We start from the raw sequence: 24844 nt of genomic DNA, 5'->3' as shown, positions 1-24844 counted from the left end.
CTCTTGTGAAGTTGATATGATAACGCAAAAATGACTGAAGGTACATTCAACTAAATTTTATTTTGGTATGACCGAAAGACCTTAAAGAGACGACTACATCTTTAACTTTCCATGTTGAAGCATGCAAAACATACAACAAAGAGGATATATATTCATCATATTATCCGAAAGATGATCCAACAATAAAGTGCCTTCACTCAACTAAACTTGAGAACACAATACCATGTCCATTTATAGGTTTTGCAATATATGAATTCATGCATGCATGAGGGCACAAACATGTTCATTTTTAGGATTTAGCTATCATGATAGTTTGTGAGATATTACACAAGAACGGGATTTTCTTAGAAGACATTTTTCGATAGTAACCGTGTCTTTCCTTGGGCACCCAAAAAATTAAAATACTTTATTTTATTTTATTTTATTTTTATTTTTTAATGATATGACATGATTGATTTTAAAAAAGGGGTCACAATTTAAGGAAAAGTAACTAGATCCTTGCTGACGTTTTGGCAGCTCATGAGGAAATAATTGACTAATATTTCATTTCCATTTTTTTGTTGAGAAAAAGAACTTAATTCATTAAATCAGAAATAAGAACATCAACAAGATAATGAGGAGGATTATCATATCACTCTCCGCAACCTGACATTGAAACAGCTTCCCGAGCAACAATGTGTGCAGCACAATTCGCAGATCGCTTAACAAAACTAAAGTCTACCCCATTTATCATGGAGACAACTTCTTTAACATCGTCTACTAAAAAATCAAAAGCAGAATAAAAAGAGTTTGAATAATATTTTAAAATGTATTTTTTATCCTGGTGACTGCGGATTTCTGGTCACCAAAAGAAAAAAAAAAAAAAAAAAAAAAAAAAAAAAAAGATATCTAGCTTTCAAATGGCCAAAAGTAGAATTTGATACATACATAAAAGCTAGCTTAACTATGACAAAGCAATTAAACCTACACTTTCTCAAAGTGCTCCACTCAAAGTATGATAGTGTGACTACTCAAACATAACTTACTAAAAAACCCCAAAGGATAGTAACATTAAACCATAAGTATTGCAATACACCGCGACTACAAATATTTTTTAAACGTGAATCAATTTAACTTCAGTACGTCAAATTAGAAGTGGATATTTTTTATTGCATGTTACATGAATGAGATGCTACCCAAAAATAAGAAAGTTTGTGTAGTTATATATATATATATATATATATATATATATATATATATATATATATTTATTTATTTATTTATTTATTTATTTATTTATATATACACACACATTTTCCTTACAACATTAACTATGGAAATGTATGTTCTTAGGATGCTACAAGATCAAGAACCACCTTGTATGGACCCTTGAAATAATTTTAAAATATTGTTATGTGTCATGGCACATCATTTTCATATATATTCGTCTTATCTTCTACATACATAAACATAATAATTGGCCCAAATGCAATGCCAAAATCTTTAGGGCTGTACCTCACCAAAACACCTCTGATCTATTGGTCAATGTATCCACACTTTAATTTGAAAATGTGTTTAAACCACATATTTGCGGCAAAAAAAAGTGCAATTTGTATATAAACCACATATTTAGAAGTCATGTGCATTTATATACACACACTTCATCTTTGCAAGGACAAACTTTGGTTGGGTGCATGTGGGAGAGCTGGATTTAGTGGTGAACACACACACACACACACACACACACACACACACACATATATATATATATATATATATATATATATATATATATATATATAGGTTTTGAATCCGGTGCACCCCCTATATTAGATGAGGTCATGAGGTCTCATCACAACCATTAAGTTACTAGAATTTGATGGATGTGATTGAAAGAGATGTGTTAGATAATTAAGGTTAGAATTTAAAAATAAGGATAAAAGAGTCATTGTAATAGTGTTGTTAATTATGGCTAAAATAAATTAGTAATATTTAGCATAATATTAGATGGAATAAGAATGGTAACAAATATAAAGTATCTGTGGATGAGATACGAACATGTAGTAGTAGTACGGAAATTTAGTGATGTAGTGTTTGGGGTCTGTGCGTTTTGAATTGCGGTCTGTGCGTCTTGTAATGGCGTGTGCGTGTTCCTGTAATTCGACATCCAAGGAGTTAAAGAATTATTGGGGGTATGGTTGAATGCATGTTGTTTGCCCGAGTATGGAAGAAATTAACTAAATGGGTAGAAGTGGTTTGTTATTGTTTTGGCGTCACAGGAGTAGTATTGGGGGTCTGTGCGTTTGGGATTGTGTTCTGTACGTCTGCTTGTTATAATGTGTGCGTGTTGCTGTTGTGGCGTGTGCAAGGAGCTAAGTTATTATTGGGGGTATGGTTGAATGTATGTTGTTTGCCCGGATATGGAAGAAATTAACTAAATAGGTAGAAGTGGTTTGTTATTTTTGGGCGTCACATGAGTAGTATTGCGGGTCTGTGCGTTTGAAATTGTGGTCTGTGTGTCTACTTGTAATTGTGTGTGCGTGTTACTGTTGTAGCGTGTGCGTTTTGGTGAATTGGAGGTGTAAAATGTTTTTCCTGTAATTCGAGATCCAAGGAGCTAAGTTATTATTGGGGATATGGTTAAATGCATGTGGTTTGACCGTATATGGAAGAAAATTATTGAATGGGTAGAAGTATGGGGGTCTATGCATTTTTAATTATGGAGTGTGCGTATTCATGCGGTGGTCTGTGCGAGTCGTGGATTCGGTTAGTGCATGTTGGGTAAATTCATTTTGGTTGCAGATGTTTAATTGTCGGTGTGGTGTGCGAGCAATGGAGAAGCGTGTGCGTAAAGATGATGGGGCGTGTGACTCAAAACTGCTCTCACAGTGAAGAGTGAATGATGAAAGAAACTGCTCCTACAGTGAAAGACTGAATGATAAAAATGTTTCAAAAACTTCGTATTTATGTTTCGGGTAATGTAGACAATTGATTAAGAGAGGGAGACCAAGGGATTCACTACTTGTGCTATATTTCCAGGCTACAGGCAGGATTGAGATACCTGTTGTAAAACACCCACTACTCTTTTATGGAGGAAAAAAAAAAACTTGCCATTGCCAAAGCAATTCCTGCTTGATAAACCATTTGAAGAGACATTTAACCATTCCTCGAGTGAAATCTGTTGGTCCAGTATCTTCAAGTTGGTTAGTTCTTTCTCTGCAAGTGGGCATTAAGTGTCATAACAAAGAGGTGAGTGTAGGGGAGCATATTTAATAGTCATCTGATACGGAGAAATAAGAGAAAGGCGAAAACTTTAATAAAGAGGACTAAGAAAAGCTGCTGACTTGTGTATGGATAATTGGGGAAATAGAAAACAAGAGGGAGGACAATCCAATAAAACAAACCCCAAAAGTCAAAATATTTCAAGGAATCCTCAAAACAAAATATTTTTCTTAAATCCCATGAATTCATATGGAATGCAGTTAAGCTAATCAGTATATAGTGTCCGGCCATAAAGTAAATTTGAAGGAAATGAGTCAACAATTAAGCAATATAAACAAATATCATTTCTGCACAATCACCTTGCATTTCTTCTGCTTTCTTTCAATAGTACCACAACTTCCCAAGTCCTTTCGATCGGAAACACCTTCTTCAAAAGGTAAAGTCTTCATCTCATCATAGAAACTCTCAGTCAGGCCAAGCAACCTATCACAACCAGAAAGCAATTGGTAAACCAGATTATAAGTCGATAAATATCAAATATGAACCACATGCATAAGCAATTTTGAAACTAACAGGCCAAAAATCTCTGCGAAGACTAAAGATAACCAGATGGCATAATCCATAAATGATAAAAGACCAATCAGACAGTATAACTTAATTTGGCTTACCCATTTCGTGACTTCTTTAGATGTTTCATTTTCTTTTTCTCCAATTTTGTGAGAGGAGCACGAGTGAATTGCTCTTCTGATTGTTGTTCACATTTTTCCATCTTAGCCATGTACCGTTTAAGTTCTCTGCTCTCAGTTCCAACCACCTCTCTCCACTGCACATTTTATGATTAGATATAGTTAAAAACACAAGGAAGCCATCCAAAAATGAGATATGGAGTAATAAATAGCAGAAATGAACCAAATATCCACACACCTCTTCGGGTCTTCCCTCAATATCATCTATCATATATGTGCTTTGCTTAGCCTGTCGAAGCATCTCTTGCTCCTTCCTCAAAGCATTTCTCTCCTGTCTTGATGTTTTATCTTCGTCCATGATAGCAGGCGCAAGTTTTGGTGGTCGATAGACACCAGTAGAGTCCTGCAAATGCCAGATATTGAGAATCAGAACACTCAGACAAATATTTTGCTCCCCTTAATTAAAGGGAAAGTTCAGTAATGTGAGCATCGAAATGTTATAGGCCTGTATTTGGTTCCTAGAGATGGTTTCTAGTTCATTTTTTTACCATATTCCTGGGAGTCTCATTCCCTAAGGTTTTTAGGTAATGTAAGATTTATGAAAACGATACATTACCTAAAACCATTCTCTAACCTAAGCTCTCCATTAAGGCAATGTAGCAATTTGAAAACAAATTTTCATAGGTCCATACCGAAGAAAGGAAGAAGGAATGCGACACAAATGGTTGAAGCTACAAGTGCTGTCCTTAGCAGAACAAAACACCAGAAACTACTGGAGATTCTCTTAGGCAGCAACTCCTCCCAGTTCTAGCCAGTGGCTTTATCATCAAGGCATATTTTGTGAAAGGGTTGATAACCTATTGAGAGTACAACATTAGAGGGAAAAAATTTGTCTGCAGATAAAATAACCCCAAAACCCCAAACACCCACCTACCGGAGGCCAAAACCCACCAAAAAAACACATGCACAACCTTGATCACCAACCCCCCCGACCCATTCGAGAAAAAAACCCAAATGCCAACCCCCAAAACCCTAACCAAGAAATCAAAAAAAACCCCCGCTGTCACCCTCGCACCACCCCAAAATCCTGATTTCAGAGGCAAAGCAAAATAAACAACCCCCGGTGATAACCCCCCATAAATATCACACAAACAAGAACTACGACCGCACAAGAAATCGAAAATCCAAAACCCCAACCGAATCCCCCTCGCTACGGCAAGAAACCCACAAAAATACGGGAAAGAACACCACAAAATAAACAAAAAAAAAAATTTAAAAGAAAAAACAAAATAGAGAATGGCGATAGATAGTACCCGCACTAGACGAAGACGAGATACCCCTAAGTCGCTTGGACTGCCTCCTGCTAGACCCATCCATGGAGATACTGACGCTGGACAATCGACGCAAGGTTGTGAACGGAGAGAGACCAATCGACAAGAGAGACGAGATGCACGGTAATACAGACAACTGCGAGAGCAAAGCGTAAAGAACAAAAAAAACAACCTAAAAATTGAATATATGATGGAATAGATACCGCCGGATATTACGCCTAGAATAATAAAAGCATAAGCCAAAGTACAAAATTACCCCTTCTTACCTAAACAATCAGCGCATATGGGGAATAAACCAACACCATCCGAGCCCTTGATCAAAAGAAATCAACGACCAGGGAGTGTGCTCACGAGCTCGGCTGATTGCGGGGTGTGAACCGGATTCAAAATCTATATATATATATATATCAAGTCAGTGTTGAAAAAAATAGCTTAAAATGGCATAAAATGGTATATTAAGTGGCTATTTTGTGGTACAATTATCAGTGGGATCCACTTTCGATTTGGGTCGGGTCAAAGTAGATTCGGGTTCTTCGTAGTGAGACGAAGAGATTGATATATTGTACGCTCAAAACGGATAATGGGTGAATGAGATATTGATTCTCAAAGTAGACCCATTTGAGTTGGGAAATGAAGGGAAAAGTGAGCTTTGTCCCACATTTGCGGGCTAAGTTATGCCAAACTTCGGTATCATTTTCCAACTGATATAGTCACTTGGTTCGGCCGAAACCGAGAGCACCACTCTCGTTCTACAGAGAGCATGAGAGGTTGTGGTGCACCGAGAGCACAACTCTCGTGCATCGGGTGCACTGAGAGCACAACTCTCGTGCATCGGGTGCACCTAGAGCACAACTCTCGTGCATCGGTGACCACGAGAGGTGCACTCTCGGGTTGCACCACAGCACGCACGAGAGATGTACTCTCGTGTTGCTGGTCCTTGTGCTCTCGTGTGAACCTGCACCCCAACGGATGGTCTGAAACCCGAAAGTTCAACCTGTTGTACAGATTAAACTCATCTGTTATGGAATTAATACTGTTTGAATTCCAATTTTAAAACAGAGTTTAATCCTAGTTAGTGGGTGGCTGTTACAGGTGTTACACAATTGGTTTTAATACCAATTAATGGCCATGTTGAATGTTATCCCTTCCAACAGCCCTATATAAAGAGAGGTAGGGCAGTAGCTTTTTATACAGTAAGAAACAAAAAGGAATTCCAGTAAGTTTTCAGCACCAAAACTCTGCTTCTACTCTCTTCTTTAGCCAACAGTGTTCACTGCCTTGCTTTGTTTGCCGGGTTCTTTGTTTATGTGCTTAAACAAAGAATCGTAGCACGTTTTATCCTGGGAAACCTAGGTTACAACGCTCCTAGCACTTGTGGGAGGTAGCAAATAAGGTTTTAAGGAAAAGAACCTTGTGTTCGAACTCGTGCTAAACCTATACCCAAACACTCCACCTTTTCCTTCCCAGTTTTTCTGTTTTTCCCATAAAATTTTAATCTTTCCATAGAATTATTATTTTTGGGATTTTCCACCTTATTACCCAACAGTCAGTAACAAAGTTCAAATTTATTTTAGAAGTACAAAAGTGATTAAATTAAAGTTGTGACTATGTTGGAAAATATATACAATATAATGAATAGGAGTAAAGAAGTGAAATAGAGGTCCCGGGGGCTTAGCATAGTGGTTCGTCATCTAACTTGATATCACGACTGAAGGGTGGCCGTGTGGGGTTCAAACCCCACTAGGAACATGAATGAGAAAAAGAAATGCTCACGATGATGGAAGGTATACATTGAATCCCTTGTGCGCGCATGTAGACCAAGGTCTGACCGGTGAACTGATTGGGTGATATATATATATATATATATATGCCAAATATAATATATATTGCCTTGTTAGGAACTGAAGTATGTAGTGGTCTAGTGGATGGATGGGTATAGGAGTGTTTATGGATGCTAATGGACTTGGGATGAGCTTTAAATTTGAGTGGATGCATGGATGTGGGAATGATTATGAGATAGACAAATGGTTGTTCTGAGTTGTCTCTTTCAAGTGATGGAAAAGGGCAAGGTAGTCATGAGCATTTCAGTAAAGAAAAAAGATTTCACTTAGAGCATCCAAAAAAAGTATTATAATATTATTAATAATTATAAAAGTATTTTCTTTTATCCTAAAAAAATAATTAGAAAATTAATAATAATGTTATTGATAATTTAAACATTTTAATTTAATTAATAATTATAAATTTAATAACAATAATAAATTAAAATTGAATAAAATTAAATTAAAAATTAGAAAAATAAAAACAAGAAAGTTAATAAAACTAAATTAAAAATTTCTTTTAAAAAAATAATAAAAATAAGAAGCTGACCGTTGCACATGTTTTAAATTTTTATTTTTTTTTTAAAAGAACATAAATAAATAGCTCAATTGAGAGTGGCCGCTAACTAGCGGTCACTCTCAATCACCCCAGCGGGCGCGTGTACCACACGTGTACACGCGCGCGCTGGGTGGACAGTGAGACGCAATTGCGTTTCATTGTCTTTCTTCTTCTTTTTTTTTTTTTTTTTTTCAATTTCTGACAAAATGCAATAACTTGCGGGAGTTTAATCCACAAAAAAAAAAAAAAAAAAAAAAAAAAAAAAAACTCAAACCCACGTCAGTAAAAAATCAATTCAACTTTTCTGTAATGTACCAAAAACTCAATAAAATCTGTTGGTATGATTGCTCTCATGATGTTATATTCCACTAATATATGCTAGTTTTTTCTTGGTTTTTTGTGGGGTCTAACATGAGATGGAGGAAAGAGAAGGCAAGAAAGAGAAAAATGTGTATGCTATGCAAGAATAGTTTTTTGTGAGGCCTAGGAGAGAGGAAAGTCGAAGTTGTGCGCGTTTCACGCTCAGGCTACGCCCAGCCGGGCGCGTGCAGTGCACGCGACGACTGGCGCGTTGTTTTTTTTTTTTCGTTAGATCCGCATTTTTATTTTTTCCCTCTTTTTTCTTCTTCTCTTTCCCTTCTCTCTTCTAGTTGGCACTTCAAAAACCACAAAAAACAATAAAAAAATAAAAAAAAATCAATGCTATTGTAGATGCTCCTTGAGATACATATTTTAATTAGGAGTAATTGTGTAAAGACTAAAGAGTAAAGAAGTCCATATGATCTTATAGTTGAGTGACATAAACTTGTAACTTTTAAGTACTGATTTTAACTAGGGTGTGTTTGGAAACTTAGAAAATAAGTTCTGGAAATCATTTTCCAAGTTTCCATTGTTTGGATGTGCCTGGAAAATCAAGTAAACGGAAATCATTTTCCGTTGACTTTGGAAAATAGGCTTTGTTTTGGAGGAAAATGACTTTTTTTTTTTTTTTTTTTTTGGGAATTCATTTTTCAACTTTTATACCAACATCACTACCACCACCAACATCATCAACACCATACCACCACCACCTCACTACCACCATCACCACCACTACTGCCGTCGCCACCACCACTATACCACCACAACCACCGCCACCACACCACCACCATCACACCACCACCACTACCACCACCACCACCACCGCTGCCACCACCACCATACCACCGCAACCATCGTCGTCGCCACCACACCACCACACCACCATCATCACACCACCGCCACCGCAACCACCGTCGCCGCCACTACCACCACCATCACACCACCGCCACCACCACCACCACCACCACCACCGCAACCACCGTCGCCGCCACTACCACCACCATCACACCACTGCCGCCGTCACCACCACCACCATACCACAGCAACCACCGTCACCGCCGCCACCACCACCGCTATACCACCGCAACCACCGTCGCCGCCGCCACCACCACCACCATAATATTTTTGATATATTATTAGTTATTTTTTTATTATATTTAAAATTATTATTATGTATTATTATACATGTTGTAATATTCTAAATTAAATAATTAAAATGTTTAATTATACAATTCTACTCATTTTCCAGAAAATGAACCAAACACAGAAAAACAGTTTTCCAAAATGCAACCAAACACTGGAAAGGAAAATATTTTCCGAAAAATAACTCATTTTTCAAAAAATATCATTTTCCAGAAGTCATTTTCCTGCTTTCTAAACGGACCCTAGGTGTAAAGCATAAAAAAATCCATATGATCTTATAATCAAGTGACATAAACGTATGACTTTTCATTCAAACGATAGAGACTAATGATTTTAGAGTCAAGTGACATAAACTTGTGACTTTACATTCAAGCGATATAGTTAACAAAACAAACCAAAATCATTCACCCATTCCAAATACAGGAGATTACAGAATTTTGGATCCATGTTTTTCATTTTATATCTTACAACAATTCCCCCCAGGGATTCAATGCTAAAGCATGCATGCAACATACAATATATGTTTAATGACATCAATTCAAAACCACATTTCCACCTTAACAAATACTACAACAACATGATTAGGCTTTCCCATTTTCATCATTCAATCAACCCAAAAAACTAGACTTCACATAGGGCCAAAAACCACAACTTTCCTCTTACTTCAAGCTGGAGCCTGTCACCGCCTTTGAAGATCCAGCGGTTCCGTGATCCACCGATCCGGTAAATAATTGCGATGAATACGAGCCAGTTTTCCTCAGCTTCCCCGGGAATTCTTTAACCGGATTGCCCTTCAAAGACAGGTTCTTTCTAATTCGACTGCGGTTGAGTGAGAGAAGGGTGTTCCGGGAGGGTGCGTGTAGGGCCCCTTCGACGCAATCTCCAGCGTGAGCACAGCCCCACGGTTTGGATGGCCCGTCTTCAGAAAAGGGTTTAAGCCGAGGGAAGAACTTCGAGAAGGCCCGCTGATCTGGAGAGCTTCCCTCTTCGACCTTGGCGCATATTGGGCATGGAGGGTCGCTCTTACGTGACTTTGGTGTCGTTTGTTCCAGACATTCGGCGTGGAATACGTGGCGGCATGAAAGGACCCCAGCAACTGGCATGTCACCACTTCGGACAATTCGCCGGGAACTCCAAGGCGATCTCTGCGATAGAAACCTATCGCACAACCCACATCTGAAACCTTCCGAGACGTTAAAAGACCTACTTAAAGAGTCAGATTCAACGGGCTCGGAAGCCTCCAGGTCAAGACTGCAACTAGCACTGCTGGAACGGTGTTTATCTCTCCGTGGAGTGGTCGAATCGAATTCGGAAAAACCTGCAGGGATGCTGTCAAAAGCTTCTCTTCTAGGCGTTTCAGATGGAATTGACAAGGGGTGAATGGGTTTGGACATAAAGTAACGGCAACTTGGAAAGTTACGATGAGAGGAATGTGACTTGGTGATGGATTCACTATCACTACTGTCAGATCGGGATGAAGTCGAGCCTCTCCCATCCCTAGCAGTCGATGTTCCCTGTAATAAATTTATCGGCATTGGCACAATGAATTTAAGCAAGATAACTCGTCAACTGAAAATTAGTAAACACAGATGTGTACCTCCATTGTTGGTGAGAAGGATAAAGGCCTCAAAACTGCATCGGGGAAATGAAAAATATTAAATATTAGCCACTAAAAGATTCAATATATAATTAGTGTGCACCATTCATATGCAGAATGTAAGAGCTGTTGAGGCCTTTAGGTAACTGCACATGTACTTATTCCAAGTAAAATAGATGCATAAAAATTTTAATATTCATAAAAAAAAAATCCAATTACGCTAAGTAATAAAATCATAATAAAAAATTAATTCAAACAACTTCAAGAACTATTAATTCAAAAGGATCCATGGGAATACAAGGGCTATTAATTCAACGAGCCCTGAAACAGCCTCAAAAACTCAAATTTTTTTTTCTTGGCATATAAATGGTGATGACTTGTACCATTGTGCACACAACAGTATTTGGGCTCAAACAGAGAACCTAGAGGAAATTCAGAGCTACAAGAAAGCAATCAGTTAATAATTGTCTATTCTTGGCATAAACCATATTGAATGAAACAACACAAAAACAGCTTATATTAATGATGATGACTGAGACAAATCATGCACGCAGCTAAACATTTAAACATAACAAGTATAATATTTAAACAAAGACAGAAAGCTTCAAGATAAGCACACATCAACTAAGCCTTAACCCAAAAACAATAATGAGAGAAGCATAAACTATCTGTTTACCTTGCCTAGAAGTGCCATAATCATCAATGCTGATTTCTTGTATAGCAGGAGGAGTCCACTGCTGAGCAGGAGAGTTATCAGATGGGCTACTATAGTATGCACCAATACCATCAGATACAAGATATTGATGATTCGTGAACTGGTTTCCCCTTGCCCAGCTTCTACTTTCTCTGCTGTTTGATGAAGCTGATGATCCATACAATTGGGCTCCATCATGAGACCCAAATGATAGAGCTTCAGATTGGAACCGGAAGTCCCATCTTGTTGGTGGCGGGGAAAAGCTCGAATTAGTTCGCCAGTAAGGCTCATGTGGCCCCATGGACCACTCCCTGCTGGTTGCATTTGATCCATGTGGCCTTGCAGCCACACAACAAAGGGACCCCGTTTTAGCTATGTTTCGGAAGACTCACAAATATTATATTATGTTTGCTTCTACAATCACTTTGCAGCTCAAACGGGTCAGGATGGAACTCCACTAACTACTCCAGTTTCTTGGGCATCAACATTCTAAGCCATCACAAGAGCTTCATCTCCTATCCTTTAAATAACCAATCGTAAAACACTACCAAATGACTCAGCATAAAAAAAAAAAAAAAAAACCCTGTCTTGGCAAAATTCCACCACCAATAATTGCTTTCTCAACAGTACACTCCAGCAGCAGCACAACAAACAACCATCTACAATCACTACAAACAGCACGAATAAAAGCCATTCAATATATCAAGAAGAAAACAGATATATATATAAACCAAACAGCAGCTCAAAAAGCATGCTGCAAAATTTCAAAGCATATCTATTCAAAGTATAAAATCACATTTAATATGAAAAAAAACAAAATTCACAATTTTCTATTTTGTATGAGCCCCTTAAGCCTCTGCCTTGACTTAAAAGCTTATCATGTAAACAGGACATCCAATCAACCAATAGGAAAAAAAAAAAAAGACAGCACCTTTACCAGGATGAGGACCTTATCTAAAAATTAGAACCCCCAACTCAAAAGATTACATCATATTCAGATTAAGAACACCCTGTAAATGCAGAAATGAATATCTTTAAGCAACAGGGAACGCGAAATAATCAACACATTAATCCGAAACGAAACCCTAACTGATTAAACCCAAACATAAAGAAATATACACACACGGGACTGTTAGGTGCGCGCCGACAGATGCTCACGGCGGCCGGAATGGTGGATTTCGATTGAGAACGACGGAGAAGAAGATGGAATCCGATAATAATGGAGGAGAAGTGTCAGTCCAGTGTAGTGCAGTACAAAAATGTGAATTATATGAACCCTAATTTTGCGCACTGAGCGCGATTATTTTAAGTTTTCTTTTTGCTCGCATGCCCCTCTTTTCTCCCCCTATTTACGCTTTTGCGCCACTTTTTGTCTTTATTTTTTTGCCTTCATTTCCAAGTCTTTCTTCTTTCTTTCTCCAGCCCCCCTCCCACACCCTCCTTTTACCCTTTTGTTTGGGGAATTGGGATTTTCAGGAATTAAAAATTGGAATTTATTGTCAACAAAATACAATAAACAATGAAAATGTGGTCAAATAATTTGTAATTTTTGTATTAGAAGTGGTTCTTCAAAATAAATAAATAAATAAATAAATGCACTGAATTTTCCTAGTTTATTTTTGTTTTTTAAGTATTACTAACCCTGTTACAATATAATATCTCCATAAACTACTTTATCAAACTACTGAAGTAAAAAAAGTCAATATTGCCCCCACTGGAGATTGAGTCCATGACCTCCCGTTTGTGAGAGTTACTTTCCTAACACGGTTTACTTATTGTGTGTGGTTTGCAGATTTTTTTTTTTTTTTTTTTTTTTGTAAATCACGAGGTGGTCCAGGTCCACCCGACTAATCCTTGTTTGCTCCGGAAGGCACGGAAGCTGACCCCGAGGAGAATCGTCACTTTTGCAGAATATTATATATGAATATCGTTTACCCCAATACACACCATCCAGTGACGGTTGAAGGTTTCCTTCGCCATCCAAATAATTGTTCTAAAGAAAATTGCAAATAAATTTTTTTTTTTTAATATTTTTGGTTCAATGCCCACTTTATTGTATTATCAAGATTGAAATGATTACATACAAAGTAAGATTGAATCTAGTTGTGAGCTACACCATAGACATGAGGATTTATGAGTGAAGCAGAAGATAAGGAAGCTTGATGAATATCAACCTCTGCAAACCCTGCATCTGCAATACTCTTCCCAGTTTTCCTAGTGAGATGGCACCCATCTGCCACAAACTGCTGTAAAGGATCAAGCAATCCTTGTACAAACCTATGTAGTGTTCCATCTGTCGAGTGAATTCATCGCCCAAACGGGAATATTGAGGTTAGCAAAAGCGACAGAAAGAAAGAACGAAAGCGAAGTTGTTGTTCAACATGAAACATGTAGCAGACCAGCAGTCATATGTTGTGTTACCTTGTGCAGCGACGTGTTCTACAAACACAAAAACGCCGCCTGGCTTCAGCACCCGCCTCACCTCTGCACAAGATAGTTAATGTATATCATCAGCATGGAATGAAGCGGTTGTGTCTGTTTATGAATATGTGTCAGTTTATGGATAGGTACTATGTTTCTTTATTAGAAAGAGACAGATATAATATAGAATCATATATTTTCTATATCTTTCAGTCTTATATACACTTTCTATTCCTTGATTCTTCATTCTTGCTTCCGCCTAACTGGCAGGTGGTTGTTATTCTCCACCCGCCAGGCCATTCCAGCTTCCAAATTCAACACTTAACTAGAATACGATAAACGAAGGGGCAAAGAAGTTTGTGTACCCTGCAGTGTCAAATCGACATCTTTAACGGAACATAAAACGAGGGTCCCAACAACAGCATCCACAGAAGCATCACCGAGAGGCAAGGCCTCCGAAACCTGCAATATGTTATGCATTGAGCCTAATTCAATTTTCAAATTTTTCGACTTTAAGCCCTTCTCTAGCCATAAAACCAGACATTTCAGACCATTAGTTCAACACATTTCTTCACCAAAACAAAATTTTAAGGTCAATATTTTACGGGTCTACAGATAGTTACTCCTATTATGTTTTCTGCGAGCCAAAGAAAGCTATCTCGTCTTGCAATACGGGGACGGGTAGGGAATATACATACCGCTTGCATAAATTTGAAATTGTCGGGTGGAAGGCCAGCTGCTTCTGCTGCCGCCTGTGCATACTTCTCCATCTTCCGGTTTGGATCTATGCCATAAACGAAGTCCATATCGCCAGAGTAATACTTAAGATTGGGACCGGTCCCAATGCCAATTTCCAAAACGCTCTTCACTTGCCCTCTCAAATTAGCAAAAAGTTCAGACTTGTAAGCTGCAATCTGGAAGTAAATCGAGAGCCCATCAACCAAAAAAAAAAACGAGTTTCTATAATCTGTAAATCGTTAAACCAACCTCTGCCTCGTAAGCTTTTGTGAATGTGTTCATCGCCCACGCATAAAACTCTTCATACCAATCTGCCCTTGGAGGGTGAACCCTATTCAACATTTCCTGCTCATAGTATCATTCAGGCATACACTCATACAGCTTATGGCCTATGGCAGCTCAAACTCAACTACTTTCTTAAACTTTGATTCTTTGCTCGAAAATACGAGTTTATAAGGTCATGACTTAAACTAAGTGATTGGATTCAATCTTTTTAGCGTAATTTAGTCCTCAATCTGATTATAACATAGTATCAGAGCTTGTTCCGTTCACTTAGGCCCGGGACCTTACACATTATAACAGTTCTTGTCCCATACCTAAAGTTAGAGTCTTTGCAAAGATTTTTCACTCAAGATTGAATTCACTGCATACCCTACAAATTCTTGAACATGTATCACTACTGGATGCAGAAATCAAGAAAATTTACCCCAAAATTCACCTAATGTTCAGAGGAAAGTAAATTTCTTTAACATTTGATATCAAGATTCATGGCATCTCAGCAAGAGAAGAGTTTTAGATTTTATCAAACCTTGGGGTCATTGGAGGTTGAATCAGAAGCACCAGAAGCACGAATGGGCAAGAGAGCCGCCCCGCCTGCTCCCAGAAACCGCCTTCTGCTGCAGCAAAAGCAGAATCCATTGCTTTCCTGCGAGTCCTTGTGCGTTTTCCTGAGGATTGGAGCCATTTTTGGAGCTATTTTCTCATTTGCTGATGAACTTGTTGCAGGAATTGATGTTTTGGCAGGGGGAATGATGGGATTCAGTGAGGAGAAACAGCGTGCGGGGAGAATCATGCCTGCGAAACTGCAGAATTTGCCAGTTTTCTCTTCTGGGCAGATTCTTGGAAGATAGATATAGAGACAAACAGACAACTTTTCTCTCCCAGAAAAATCTTTCTGCCCCCTAGTTAAGATTCAAAGGATTTTATGTGACTTCTTGATTTTCTAACATAATGGGCTGATGGAAACTTCATTTTGACTGAAGAATATAGTTCAATTCAACTCGGGATAATGTAAAAAAGACTAAGTTCTGTGTGGTTCTGCAAATCAGAGTGCTATGTCCTTGTGCGCAGAATATACATGTAAAGAGTGGAACTTGAGACGGAATGATTTGTGCTCTTAGGCAAGAATTCTAGAACTTAAGATTAATAGGACAGAAAGTTTTTATGGGATAAGATATGTTGAGGAGAACTCTAGCTAAATTGGTCAGACAGTTAATTTGATAATGACAAATTTTTAAATTTGACTCTCAAAGAGAGTAGCGTATTAGACTTCTTGGTATAAGTAGGTCAGCTATGGACGACCTAAACTAGTTCATCTCTTTATAATCCTTTACCGACTAAGGTTACAAGGCATGATTTAATCCTTTACCGACTAAGGTTACAAGGCATGATTTACCACACTTTCGAGTTTAGACTTCTTGGTATAAGTAAGTCAGCTATGGACAATCTAAACTGGTTCATCTTTTTGTGGTCCTTTACCGACTAAGGTCACAAGGCAGATTTACCACACCTTCGAGTTTAGACTTCTTGGTATAAGTAAGTCAGCTATGGACAACCTAAACTAATTCATCTCTTTGTGGTCCTTTACCGACTAAAGTTACAAGGCAGAATTTACCACACCTTCGAGTTTAGACTTCTTGGTATAAGTAGGTCAGCTATGGACAACCTAAACTAGTTCATCTCTTTGTGGTCCTTTACCGACTAAGGTCACAAAGCAAGATTTACCACAGTTTCGAGTAATGTCACCCAAAAAAGATATGTTTGAATGCAAGTTTATTAAATAATAATACATCCATGGACACTCAATGTAGAGGGAACTAAATTTGACTGAAGCCACAAGGCACAGTTAGAAGCACAAAAATTTGCTTCAGAGATTATTCTCTCCCATTGTTTGCAGGATTTGTTAGTGGCTGTGTTCACCACATCGTTATCTCTGCTCGTTCTGGACCTCGGTGTGACTTGCGTTCTCGTCGCTAGCATCTGGTGTCCCGCTTTTCTCCTCAGACTGATCATCGACTTTGCTATTTCCACCATCCGCTGAGAAACAGGCAAGAGATCGAGCGTAATCTTAGATTGTAAATTGAAACTAGCCAAGAAACAAATTCACTCGTGTTTTCAGGTTTGCGTACCTTCATCATCATCATCAGCAGGCACGGATGCTGAAAGCCTTGTACGGACTAGCTGGTGCGGTGTGGGCTGCATTTAAAAAAATATTCAACTCAGAAACCCATCTCGTTTACTAGTTCTGTTTAGAATCACGTTAGCTCGTTATTTGCAAATCTTCGCCTCATTGTTTTGCAATCCGTTTTCACAGCTAAACTAACTATTCAAGAATGTGCATTTTCCCCGAGAATCATGGAACAACATGTCAAAGGTATCGTGTTTGTGTGCGAGTGTTTTAAACAGAAAACGTACTTCCAACTTTGGACGAAGTGCCTCTGCAGGTCCTTTGCTCTTCTGAGCTCCCTGCTGTAAGAATAATCGACAAGCCAAACACGATCAAACGTACTAAAATTCCAAAACCGGAGACATCTAACAAGAACCTCAGACGTACCTTTCCTAATGCCCAATCAGCAGAATCGAAAAAAGCACGTTCGTGGTCCTGCGAATAATGCAGGTGAGTTCGGGGGAACTGAATCTAAAGCATTCACGACGAAATCAAAGGCCATGGAACGATAATCACCTTGGATATCAAGGGCGGCTTTTTCGCTAGTAATCCTCCGTACTTTTTCTTTACTACTTCCTCCTGGGTAAAATCAATTAAACATAATCATAACCCCCCGATTTCACTATAGTGCCAAGCCATAAACCTACATACCTCCTTCGGCTTCTTAGGATTCTCTTGTAATTCAGAAACCTTTGGATCATTCCCGGGTGAATTTCCATCCACCTGAGATCGCTGTGAATCATCAACGGGTTCGTGTTCTTTCACATTCTCATCATTGCTCGAGTTCAACATGTTGTGTGTTCTATACAGGAATACAAGAACATCTAGAATTCAATCAATCAATCTATATCTATATGATCAAATGCACGAGAAATTGCACACACAAATAACTCAACCAAGATGGCATTATCGAAAGCCTACAACTCAATAGAACGAACGTGTGTTATGGGTGGAGCCCGCCTTGTGACCCTAGCCGACAAAGTACTATAAGGAGGCAAACCAGTTTAAGCTAGCCGGCAAAGAACTCCAAAAAGGTAAACCAAACTAGGTTAGCCGACAAAGTACTATAAGGAGGCAAATCAGTCTAGGTTAGCCGGCAAAGGACTACAAAAAGGTAAACCAGCTTAGGATCAGCTAAAATCAAGAAAGCTAATACACAGTTTTACGGGGAGTCAAATTTGGAAACTTGTGATTATCAAACCGGGGTTGCCCCCAAATCAATAGATTCTGACAATACTAAAGAACCAGATCATTCTTTCAATTGAAGATAAGTGATAAAAGATAAACAACAGACATACCAATCCATGGTAATTACTAATTAGCTAGATAGTTAAGATATGAACATCAAGCATCAAATTACTGAGATACAAGTTTAGAGTTTCTTGATCTGTTATGAGTTAATCTGACCAAATGTCTTGCATAATAAAATCAAAATCCCATAATCCCAAGAATTCAAGTTCCACATGTATCAGGAGAAAGAAGAGAACTTTAAAGTGTGACTGATAGTAAAAACAAAAAAAATACCTTTACAGGAAAAGGAAGAAATCTCTGGAGGGCTTTGAAGAGTTTGGTGGAGAGTGAAGAAATGAGAGAGGAGAATGATAAAGTTAGCAGAAATGAAACTGGTAAGCTACTGGAAATATGGAGTTGGGTATAGGAGATGAAGAGGAATCAAAAAAAGTTTGCGTTTTTGTTACACAAATGGAATTTGGGCCGACCAAACTACATTCTTGATATCTCCGAAACATCCTCTGAGTGGATTAGGTAGTAGTTTTGTATTTATGGGCTTTTCTGATGTTCATGGTAGGTAAGGCCCATGGCCCTTTTTGTGTGTTGATGGCATCCCATCTACCTGGGTCTAAATGTTCATAATTTACATACTAAATATTCACAATTCACCTTTTAAAAATTTAAAATTTATATACTACGAACAGACGATGTTAACATATATGTAATTGATTATCTTGTTTTGTATTCACAAGTTTCTTTCAAATATTACAGTCATACAATATTAACAAATTAGGATTTGATGACCCTATATTGTATTCACAAATTCCCTTCTACAGTTGTTATGTGTTTTGACTTAGAAACACAATTTATATCTAGAAGTTCACAATTCCAATACTTAAAATACACAATTTATACGTTGTTTAGCCCCAGGGTCCACATTGCAAGTGGACCCTGGTTCATGGTATAACAACTCGATTTGCATTTGAATCTCTTATTTGAGTTGAAATCTTACATTCAAGTTCTATATTGCAAAGTATAAGTGTTATGCTTGAGCGTTCTTAGCTTGCGCTGATCAGCTATCGCTAATACTGACTAGTTTACTTTCTTATGATCCTTTGTCAGCTACACTTACAAGTTGAATTTCATCCAAAACGCACATTCAAGTAACGACTTTGAACTTTTCTATATATATAAAAAGTTTCTATGAACTTGACTAGTAGACAATGATGTCATTCTATTTGAGAGACATCAAATTGAAGTAAATTTTTCTAATGATGTTTTTAACTTTTTATACACATTTTCTTATTTACTCAAGTTTCAGTCCAATCTAGGCTGAGGAAGCTCTCCCAACACTTTGATCATAAGTTTGGATCTCTTTGAATATTAATTAGCTTCATTTAACACTATAATTATGATCTATTTAGTAAATTAAAACTAATATCTTGAAATTCTCCGAAAAGAATGATCTAGTGTGTGGAGCATTATTTATTTATCTAAAAGTCACAAATTTGATTCTTATCAATATATATTTTTTTATTGAACTTGAGCATTTTATATAGACATATATAATAAATACATATAGAGCAGGTAGAAAGTTAGATATTCAATTCTAGGTAGGATCTTGCAGAGTTGCAGGGCTATAGAGTTACATCACAATATGACATGCAGCACGTTGGATCAATTAAGGGTATTCTTAACACGTAAAAAACGGTGTTTACTTTATTAATTAGACGCAAGCAAAACCTAACATCCCACCTTAATCACTTCCCATTGGTGAATATATATATTTATACCTAGGAATAAATGAATAGGTCCAAATGACATTACTAATCTAATAATTTGATAAATTAATGTGTGGTTATAAATTCGTCAATTATCAAATTAAAAAAAAAAAATAGACGGAGATTAGTGACGCCTTTTGTTTAGTGTTATTGATCACTTTCAACTGTAATTAAAAATAATAATGAACATTTTTTTAGGCCTTAAAGTGGTTTTAACCACAAACACTAAGTTTCTAATTGAAAATTGGGATCGTATCATTACCCACCCTTGAGAAGTTGATGTCCATAGCGGTTTACTATAGATGACTCACATTGCGGACTTTTATTGACACCAGGCAGTCATTTTATCCTTTGAACGACTTTACTTTGGACCTTATCGAGTACCAACAAGTAACCATTTCCTATGCCGCCACCAAACGATCATACAACTTCACTTTGGATAGCTTCCACTCCGAATTCTTCTAGATTCTCTCTGAATCTTATCAAGCACCACGTAAATCTATTCTAGGTAGCCATTCCCTTTTATATATGTACCAGACTCTCAATATAATGAAACACCAAATTAAATGATGTGTCACTTAAGTTAAAACCTTAACTTTACCACACAAAAGATAACTCAATTAAGACTAAAAATTTGACCACAATTTAAGACAACCCACAATCTTTTGTTGATCAAGCCGATGTGGGACTATACCAAGTAACTTTTTCATCCCCAACAATAATTGTTCTATATATATGTGTGTGTGTGTTTTACAACCCTGTGCTCTAATTATAGCATAATACATTTCTCTAGGAAAAATATCAGACTGGTTTCACTCAATAGCTACCCTGCAGGATTATTGAAGGGCAAAGTGGTTGCCGGAGCTAGCAAAATACGTACGACGTACAAGCATGAAGGCCGACGGTGCAACCGAGGGCGGCGGTGGAGAAGCATCTAGAGGGGCAAGGGGAATCTCCATAATCGACCTGATTTTACGAGTAGTCGCCATTGTTGGAAGCTTGGGAAGTGCAGTGGCAATGGGGACGACAGACCAGACACTTCCCTTCATCATCCAGTCCTTCCGGTTTGAGGCTCAATATGATGATTTTGATACATTCAAGTAAGTCCTGATTTATGGAGAAAACCAAGTCCCATAATAGTTCTTGTTTACTTATGAATTAAAACTTAAATTACGATTTTATTCATTAGGTGCCCATGAATTGATCGGCTCCACCACTAATTTTAAAAAATAGTTAATAATCAAATCAATCAAATGATGTCATATGGATCAAGAGGGGCAGAGTATGGGGGGGGGGGGAATAGGAATATATAGTAGTACTCTATAATTAATGATTGAGCGTTTAGTAAAAAAAAAAATATCAGGTTAATTTTATAAAGTATTATAAACTTCAAAATTGTAATATTCATAAAACTGATCTCATCCATTTTCCCTTTATATTTTAGCATCTCTCAATAGTTGATCTACATACTCAAATAGTTCTGAGTATGGTACGGGCTTAAAAGTACTTCCTACCGTTATGACATGCTCATGACACCTCATGGTCAGACAAGAAAAAAAATTACTCAAATAGAGAAATCATATCAATCATCACTTTTTACCAATGTTGCAAAACACGTTAGGCGCCCCCTAGGCGGCAAGGGGGTGCCTAGCGCCTAGGGGGTTACCATAGTTATTTCTTAGAAACTATTTACGAAAGTGGTTGTAAAAGTGTTCAAAAGATTGTTTAAACCATCTAAATACATAAAAAACTAAAATTAAGAGCTAAAGAAGCATTTTTTTGAGAAATTAGTGGACCTTCGGCAGTTTGCGGTGGATAGATCTCAAAAAAATACGCGATTTGAAAAAAAAAAATTGTCCAAAACGGACAACCGAGTCAAAAGTTATGCCTTCCTGAACTTTTCGCAATTTAAAACGCAAAAAAAAAAAAAAGAAAAAAAAAAAAAAAAAAAAAAAATTAAAGCGCCGGTTCAGCCGGCTAGGCGGTCTAGGCGGCCGCCTAGACCGCCTAGCCGGCCGGCCGCGGAGGATGCCGATTCCGGCCTTCTTCGCGGCGGCGGCCGGGCGCCTAGCGCCTAGGCGCGATTTTTGCAACCATGCTTTTTACCTGAGAGTATGTTCTCTACTTAACCCTCCTCTATATTAAGGAGAGTTCAAATGAGAACATGATCCTTCCGTAAAAGTGAAGATTGATCACAATCACCCATCAGGATTTATCAATGGTTGATTTTTAGTAAAAATAAAAAATAAAATAAATACGATATTTATCAATTTCATAATTATATATTGTAAGCTTTCAAATTTACAATATTTATAAAATTGACCCAATCCTTTTTTTCCCTCATTTTTCAATTATCATCTATCCAAATGGATGGAATATATCAACTACTCTTACTTTTTAGCTAGAATGAAACATGCTCTCACTTAAACTATCCCTTAAAAAAGTGAGGACTACTTGCAACTTATCATTGAAGAAAAGAAAGGTCTTCCATGTTTAGTTCTTTTATTAAAATATCAGCTAGTTTGTGTTCCCTAAAAATGAAATATTGCACATGAATAGTGTTGTTACCAACCAAATTCCGAACAAAATAATAGGCCCTGTTTGGTAAAAAATTGGTCTATAGGCCAATTTTGGCTTATTTGACCACTATTAATTGTTTGATTTAGTTAAAATATCAATATAAATATTTGGTTAATTAGCTTTTTGCAACTCTAAAAGGCTAAAATTAAAAAAGCTACTCCTAGCAACTTTTTCAATTAGCTTTTTGAGAAAAGAAATTATACCAAACAGCTATCAGCTAACAGCTAATTTACCAAACACTTTTTTACAATCAGCTAATGTTATCAACTATTTATACTCTCTAATTAACACAATCAGCTAACAGCAAACAGCTATCAGCTAACAGCCATTTTACCAAACAGGGCCATAGTCTATTTTCGCGAAAAGATTAGATTAAACATTGCAACTGATAAAATTTTGTAACCATATTTTTTGTTGTTTCCGTGCATGCATTACAAAAGGCTGTTCGTGATCGTGAGCGCCATTGTCTGTGGCTACCTTGCTCTTTCACTCCCACTCTCCATTTTCCACATTCTAAGGACCAGAGCAGAAAAGAGCAGGATCTTGCTTATATTTTTGGACACGGTAATAAATTAAGGAAAAAATAACATTTTTCGTCTCTATATAAATATGAAATAATGTTTTCGGTCTGTGTTGAGTATTGATTTAAGTATTACTAACCCGACCTCCAATTTTTTCATTAGGGACAGTTTTGGATTTTTTTTTATTTCTTTTTTTATTTTTTGGGTGGTGGTGGTTTGGTTTATCCATTTGTTAACGGAAACTCAATGGGTTAGAACTTCAAATTATGATTTTGTCCCTATATTGACTAACAAGATCAACAAGTAGTGGAATGCAATTATGCAAATTTGATAGATCGAGTTCAATGATGGACATAAGTATTACTCCATACTAATCAACCCTCCATTTTTTTTTTTTCACTAGGGATATGTTTGGTTCCTCTTTTCACAAGGTGACAATTTTGGTTTCTCAATTTGTTAATAGAGACTTTAATGGTTTAAAATTGTAAATTATGATTTTGTCCTTATGTTAACTTACAAGATCTATGGGTGCAGTACAAATTTGACAAAGCCCATGGGTCTTCTTGGCGAGGGACCAAAACTGTCACCTTATTTAAAGAAATTGAAGGACCGGCAATATAAACAAAAACACGCTATTTTTTTGCCTGCACCAGCTTAACTCAATTGTTTAGTGGACAATATTTGGCAGCAATGTGTGAATTATGCCCAAAGTGAACAGATCTATTGTGCCCACCTGCATTCAGCCCTATCTGCTGAATCATTGAGTCACTGTGATTTACATCCGGGTTGGAATCAGGAATTCAACATTTTGGGAGAAGGAAAAAACGCTATTTTCTCTAAATCAAATTAGCCCTTTATCTTTCATCATACACTTATGAATCTGAGATTAAATAAAGATGCATTATTTATTAATCTTGGTAATGTCTATTTATGTGCCACTAACATGTATTGTTGAAACTTTTGAATTTTGATATATGGAAGATGATGATGGGTCTTCTCACAGCCGGAGCATCCTCAGCAGCAGGCATAGTATACCTTGCACACAATGGCAATTCCTCTGCAAACTGGCCTGCAATATGCCAACCATTTCAAGATTTCTGCCGGAGAACTTCTGCCTCTTTAATTGGATCCTTCGTCGCCATTGTTATGCTTCTTCTGCTCGTTCTGCTGTCAGCCATTGCCCTACACAGAAGCCATTAGATTGCTGAAGATAATTGCTCACTGAAAACTCTGTGTTTTGTGTTCAATTCTCAGTCTGTTTTTTGGAGAAACAACTGAGGTTAGTTGCTTGTGTGAAACAAACATGTTGTAGTTTTTTAGTTTTTGGACTATTCCGTTCTTGTGTAATAGCCTGCAAATTATATATCACATGAAAGATTTATAAACTACACTAGAATGTGCAATGGGTTCGACTGAGAAGGTGTTAGCAATAATCCAACTGGGATCGTTGTAATTTTGGGTCTCTCTCGTCCGTCTTGCGGTCCGGGTCTACTCGACTAATCCTCGTTCGTTCCGGGAGGCATGAGAGGTAGCCCAAGGGAAATTGTCACTTGTAGGAATTGAACCCGAGTTATTCCTAGGATCGTATCTACAAAGAATTGAAGCTCCTTTGCCGCTTGAGCTACCCCTTTGGGTTCACATAGCATAACTATATTCGATGAGAGAAAAAAGAGGAAGTTACAAGAGATGAAACTGATAAGCTACTGGAAAGGAGCTCAGTATAGTCGTGTGTGAGA

At 37.5% G+C, this 24844-nt stretch overlaps 4 protein-coding genes and 1 long non-coding RNA gene across 13 annotated transcripts; 1 reads left to right on the top strand and 4 right to left on the bottom strand.

Moving 5' to 3' along the window:
- Positions 1-3068: 3068 nt before the first annotated feature.
- LOC109166244 lies at positions 3069-3950 on the bottom strand. The gene is made up of 3 exons (XR_002051622.1): positions 3870-3950; positions 3561-3684; positions 3069-3195 (listed from the first exon to the last, which is right to left on the bottom strand). It is a non-coding gene; the product is annotated as an uncharacterized LOC109166244 (long non-coding RNA).
- A 5577-nt stretch (positions 3951-9527) lies between these two features.
- Positions 9528-12665, bottom strand: LOC109166235. Of its 3 annotated transcripts, none has more exons than XM_019315151.1 (5): positions 12515-12665; positions 12323-12401; positions 11374-12059; positions 10698-10732; positions 9528-10614 (listed from the first exon to the last, which is right to left on the bottom strand). In XM_019315151.1, the coding sequence occupies exons 3-5, from the start codon at positions 11690-11692 to the stop codon at positions 9760-9762; spliced, it is 1209 nt and encodes a 402-aa protein (XP_019170696.1). In that variant the 5' UTR covers positions 11693-12059; positions 12323-12401; positions 12515-12665; the 3' UTR covers positions 9528-9759. The 3 variants fall into 3 exon arrangements, with proteins under 3 accessions (XP_019170696.1, XP_019170695.1, XP_019170697.1); XM_019315150.1 differs by having other exon boundaries at positions 12329-12401; positions 12515-12626; XM_019315152.1 differs by lacking the exon at positions 12323-12401 and having other exon boundaries at positions 12550-12626.
- Positions 12666-13426: 761 nt separating this feature from the next.
- On the bottom strand, positions 13427-15852 carry LOC109166237 (methyltransferase-like protein 7A). Of its 3 annotated transcripts, none has more exons than XM_019315155.1 (6): positions 15359-15852; positions 14800-14881; positions 14511-14726; positions 14178-14274; positions 13813-13875; positions 13427-13684 (listed from the first exon to the last, which is right to left on the bottom strand). In XM_019315155.1, exons 1-6 carry the CDS (start codon positions 15466-15468, stop codon positions 13491-13493), a joined length of 762 nt encoding a protein of 253 aa, XP_019170700.1. In that variant the 5' UTR covers positions 15469-15852; the 3' UTR covers positions 13427-13490. The 3 variants fall into 3 exon arrangements, with proteins under 3 accessions (XP_019170700.1, XP_019170698.1, XP_019170699.1); XM_019315153.1 differs by having other exon boundaries at positions 14800-14895; positions 15359-15843; XM_019315154.1 differs by having other exon boundaries at positions 13468-13698; positions 14800-14895; positions 15359-15851.
- A 714-nt stretch (positions 15853-16566) lies between these two features.
- LOC109166242 lies at positions 16567-18671 on the bottom strand. Of its 5 annotated transcripts, none has more exons than XM_019315167.1 (7): positions 18521-18671; positions 17648-17798; positions 17513-17575; positions 17384-17431; positions 17245-17295; positions 16959-17025; positions 16567-16866 (listed from the first exon to the last, which is right to left on the bottom strand). In XM_019315167.1, exons 2-7 carry the CDS (start codon positions 17786-17788, stop codon positions 16757-16759), a joined length of 480 nt encoding a protein of 159 aa, XP_019170712.1. In that variant the 5' UTR covers positions 17789-17798; positions 18521-18671; the 3' UTR covers positions 16567-16756. The 5 variants fall into 5 exon arrangements, with proteins under 5 accessions (XP_019170712.1, XP_019170707.1, XP_019170711.1 ...); XM_019315162.1 differs by having other exon boundaries at positions 17245-17298; positions 17648-17820; positions 18521-18670; XM_019315166.1 differs by having other exon boundaries at positions 16567-16868; positions 16964-17025; positions 17245-17298; positions 18521-18670.
- Positions 18672-20726: 2055 nt separating this feature from the next.
- LOC109166241 (casparian strip membrane protein 2-like) lies at positions 20727-24496 on the top strand. The gene is made up of 3 exons (XM_019315161.1): positions 20727-21107; positions 23028-23151; positions 24090-24496. The coding sequence occupies exons 1-3, from the start codon at positions 20899-20901 to the stop codon at positions 24306-24308; spliced, it is 552 nt and encodes a 183-aa protein (XP_019170706.1). The 5' UTR covers positions 20727-20898; the 3' UTR covers positions 24309-24496.
- Positions 24497-24844: the final 348 nt, after the last annotated feature.

The sequence above is a fragment of the Ipomoea nil genome, unplaced genomic scaffold, assembly GCF_001879475.1.
Source record: "Ipomoea nil cultivar Tokyo-kokei standard unplaced genomic scaffold, Asagao_1.1 scaffold3087, whole genome shotgun sequence".
NCBI lineage: Eukaryota > Viridiplantae > Streptophyta > Magnoliopsida > Solanales > Convolvulaceae > Ipomoea > Ipomoea nil.
Note: the sequence above shows the minus strand (reverse complement) of the source record. Positions and strands in the feature narration are given on the sequence as shown.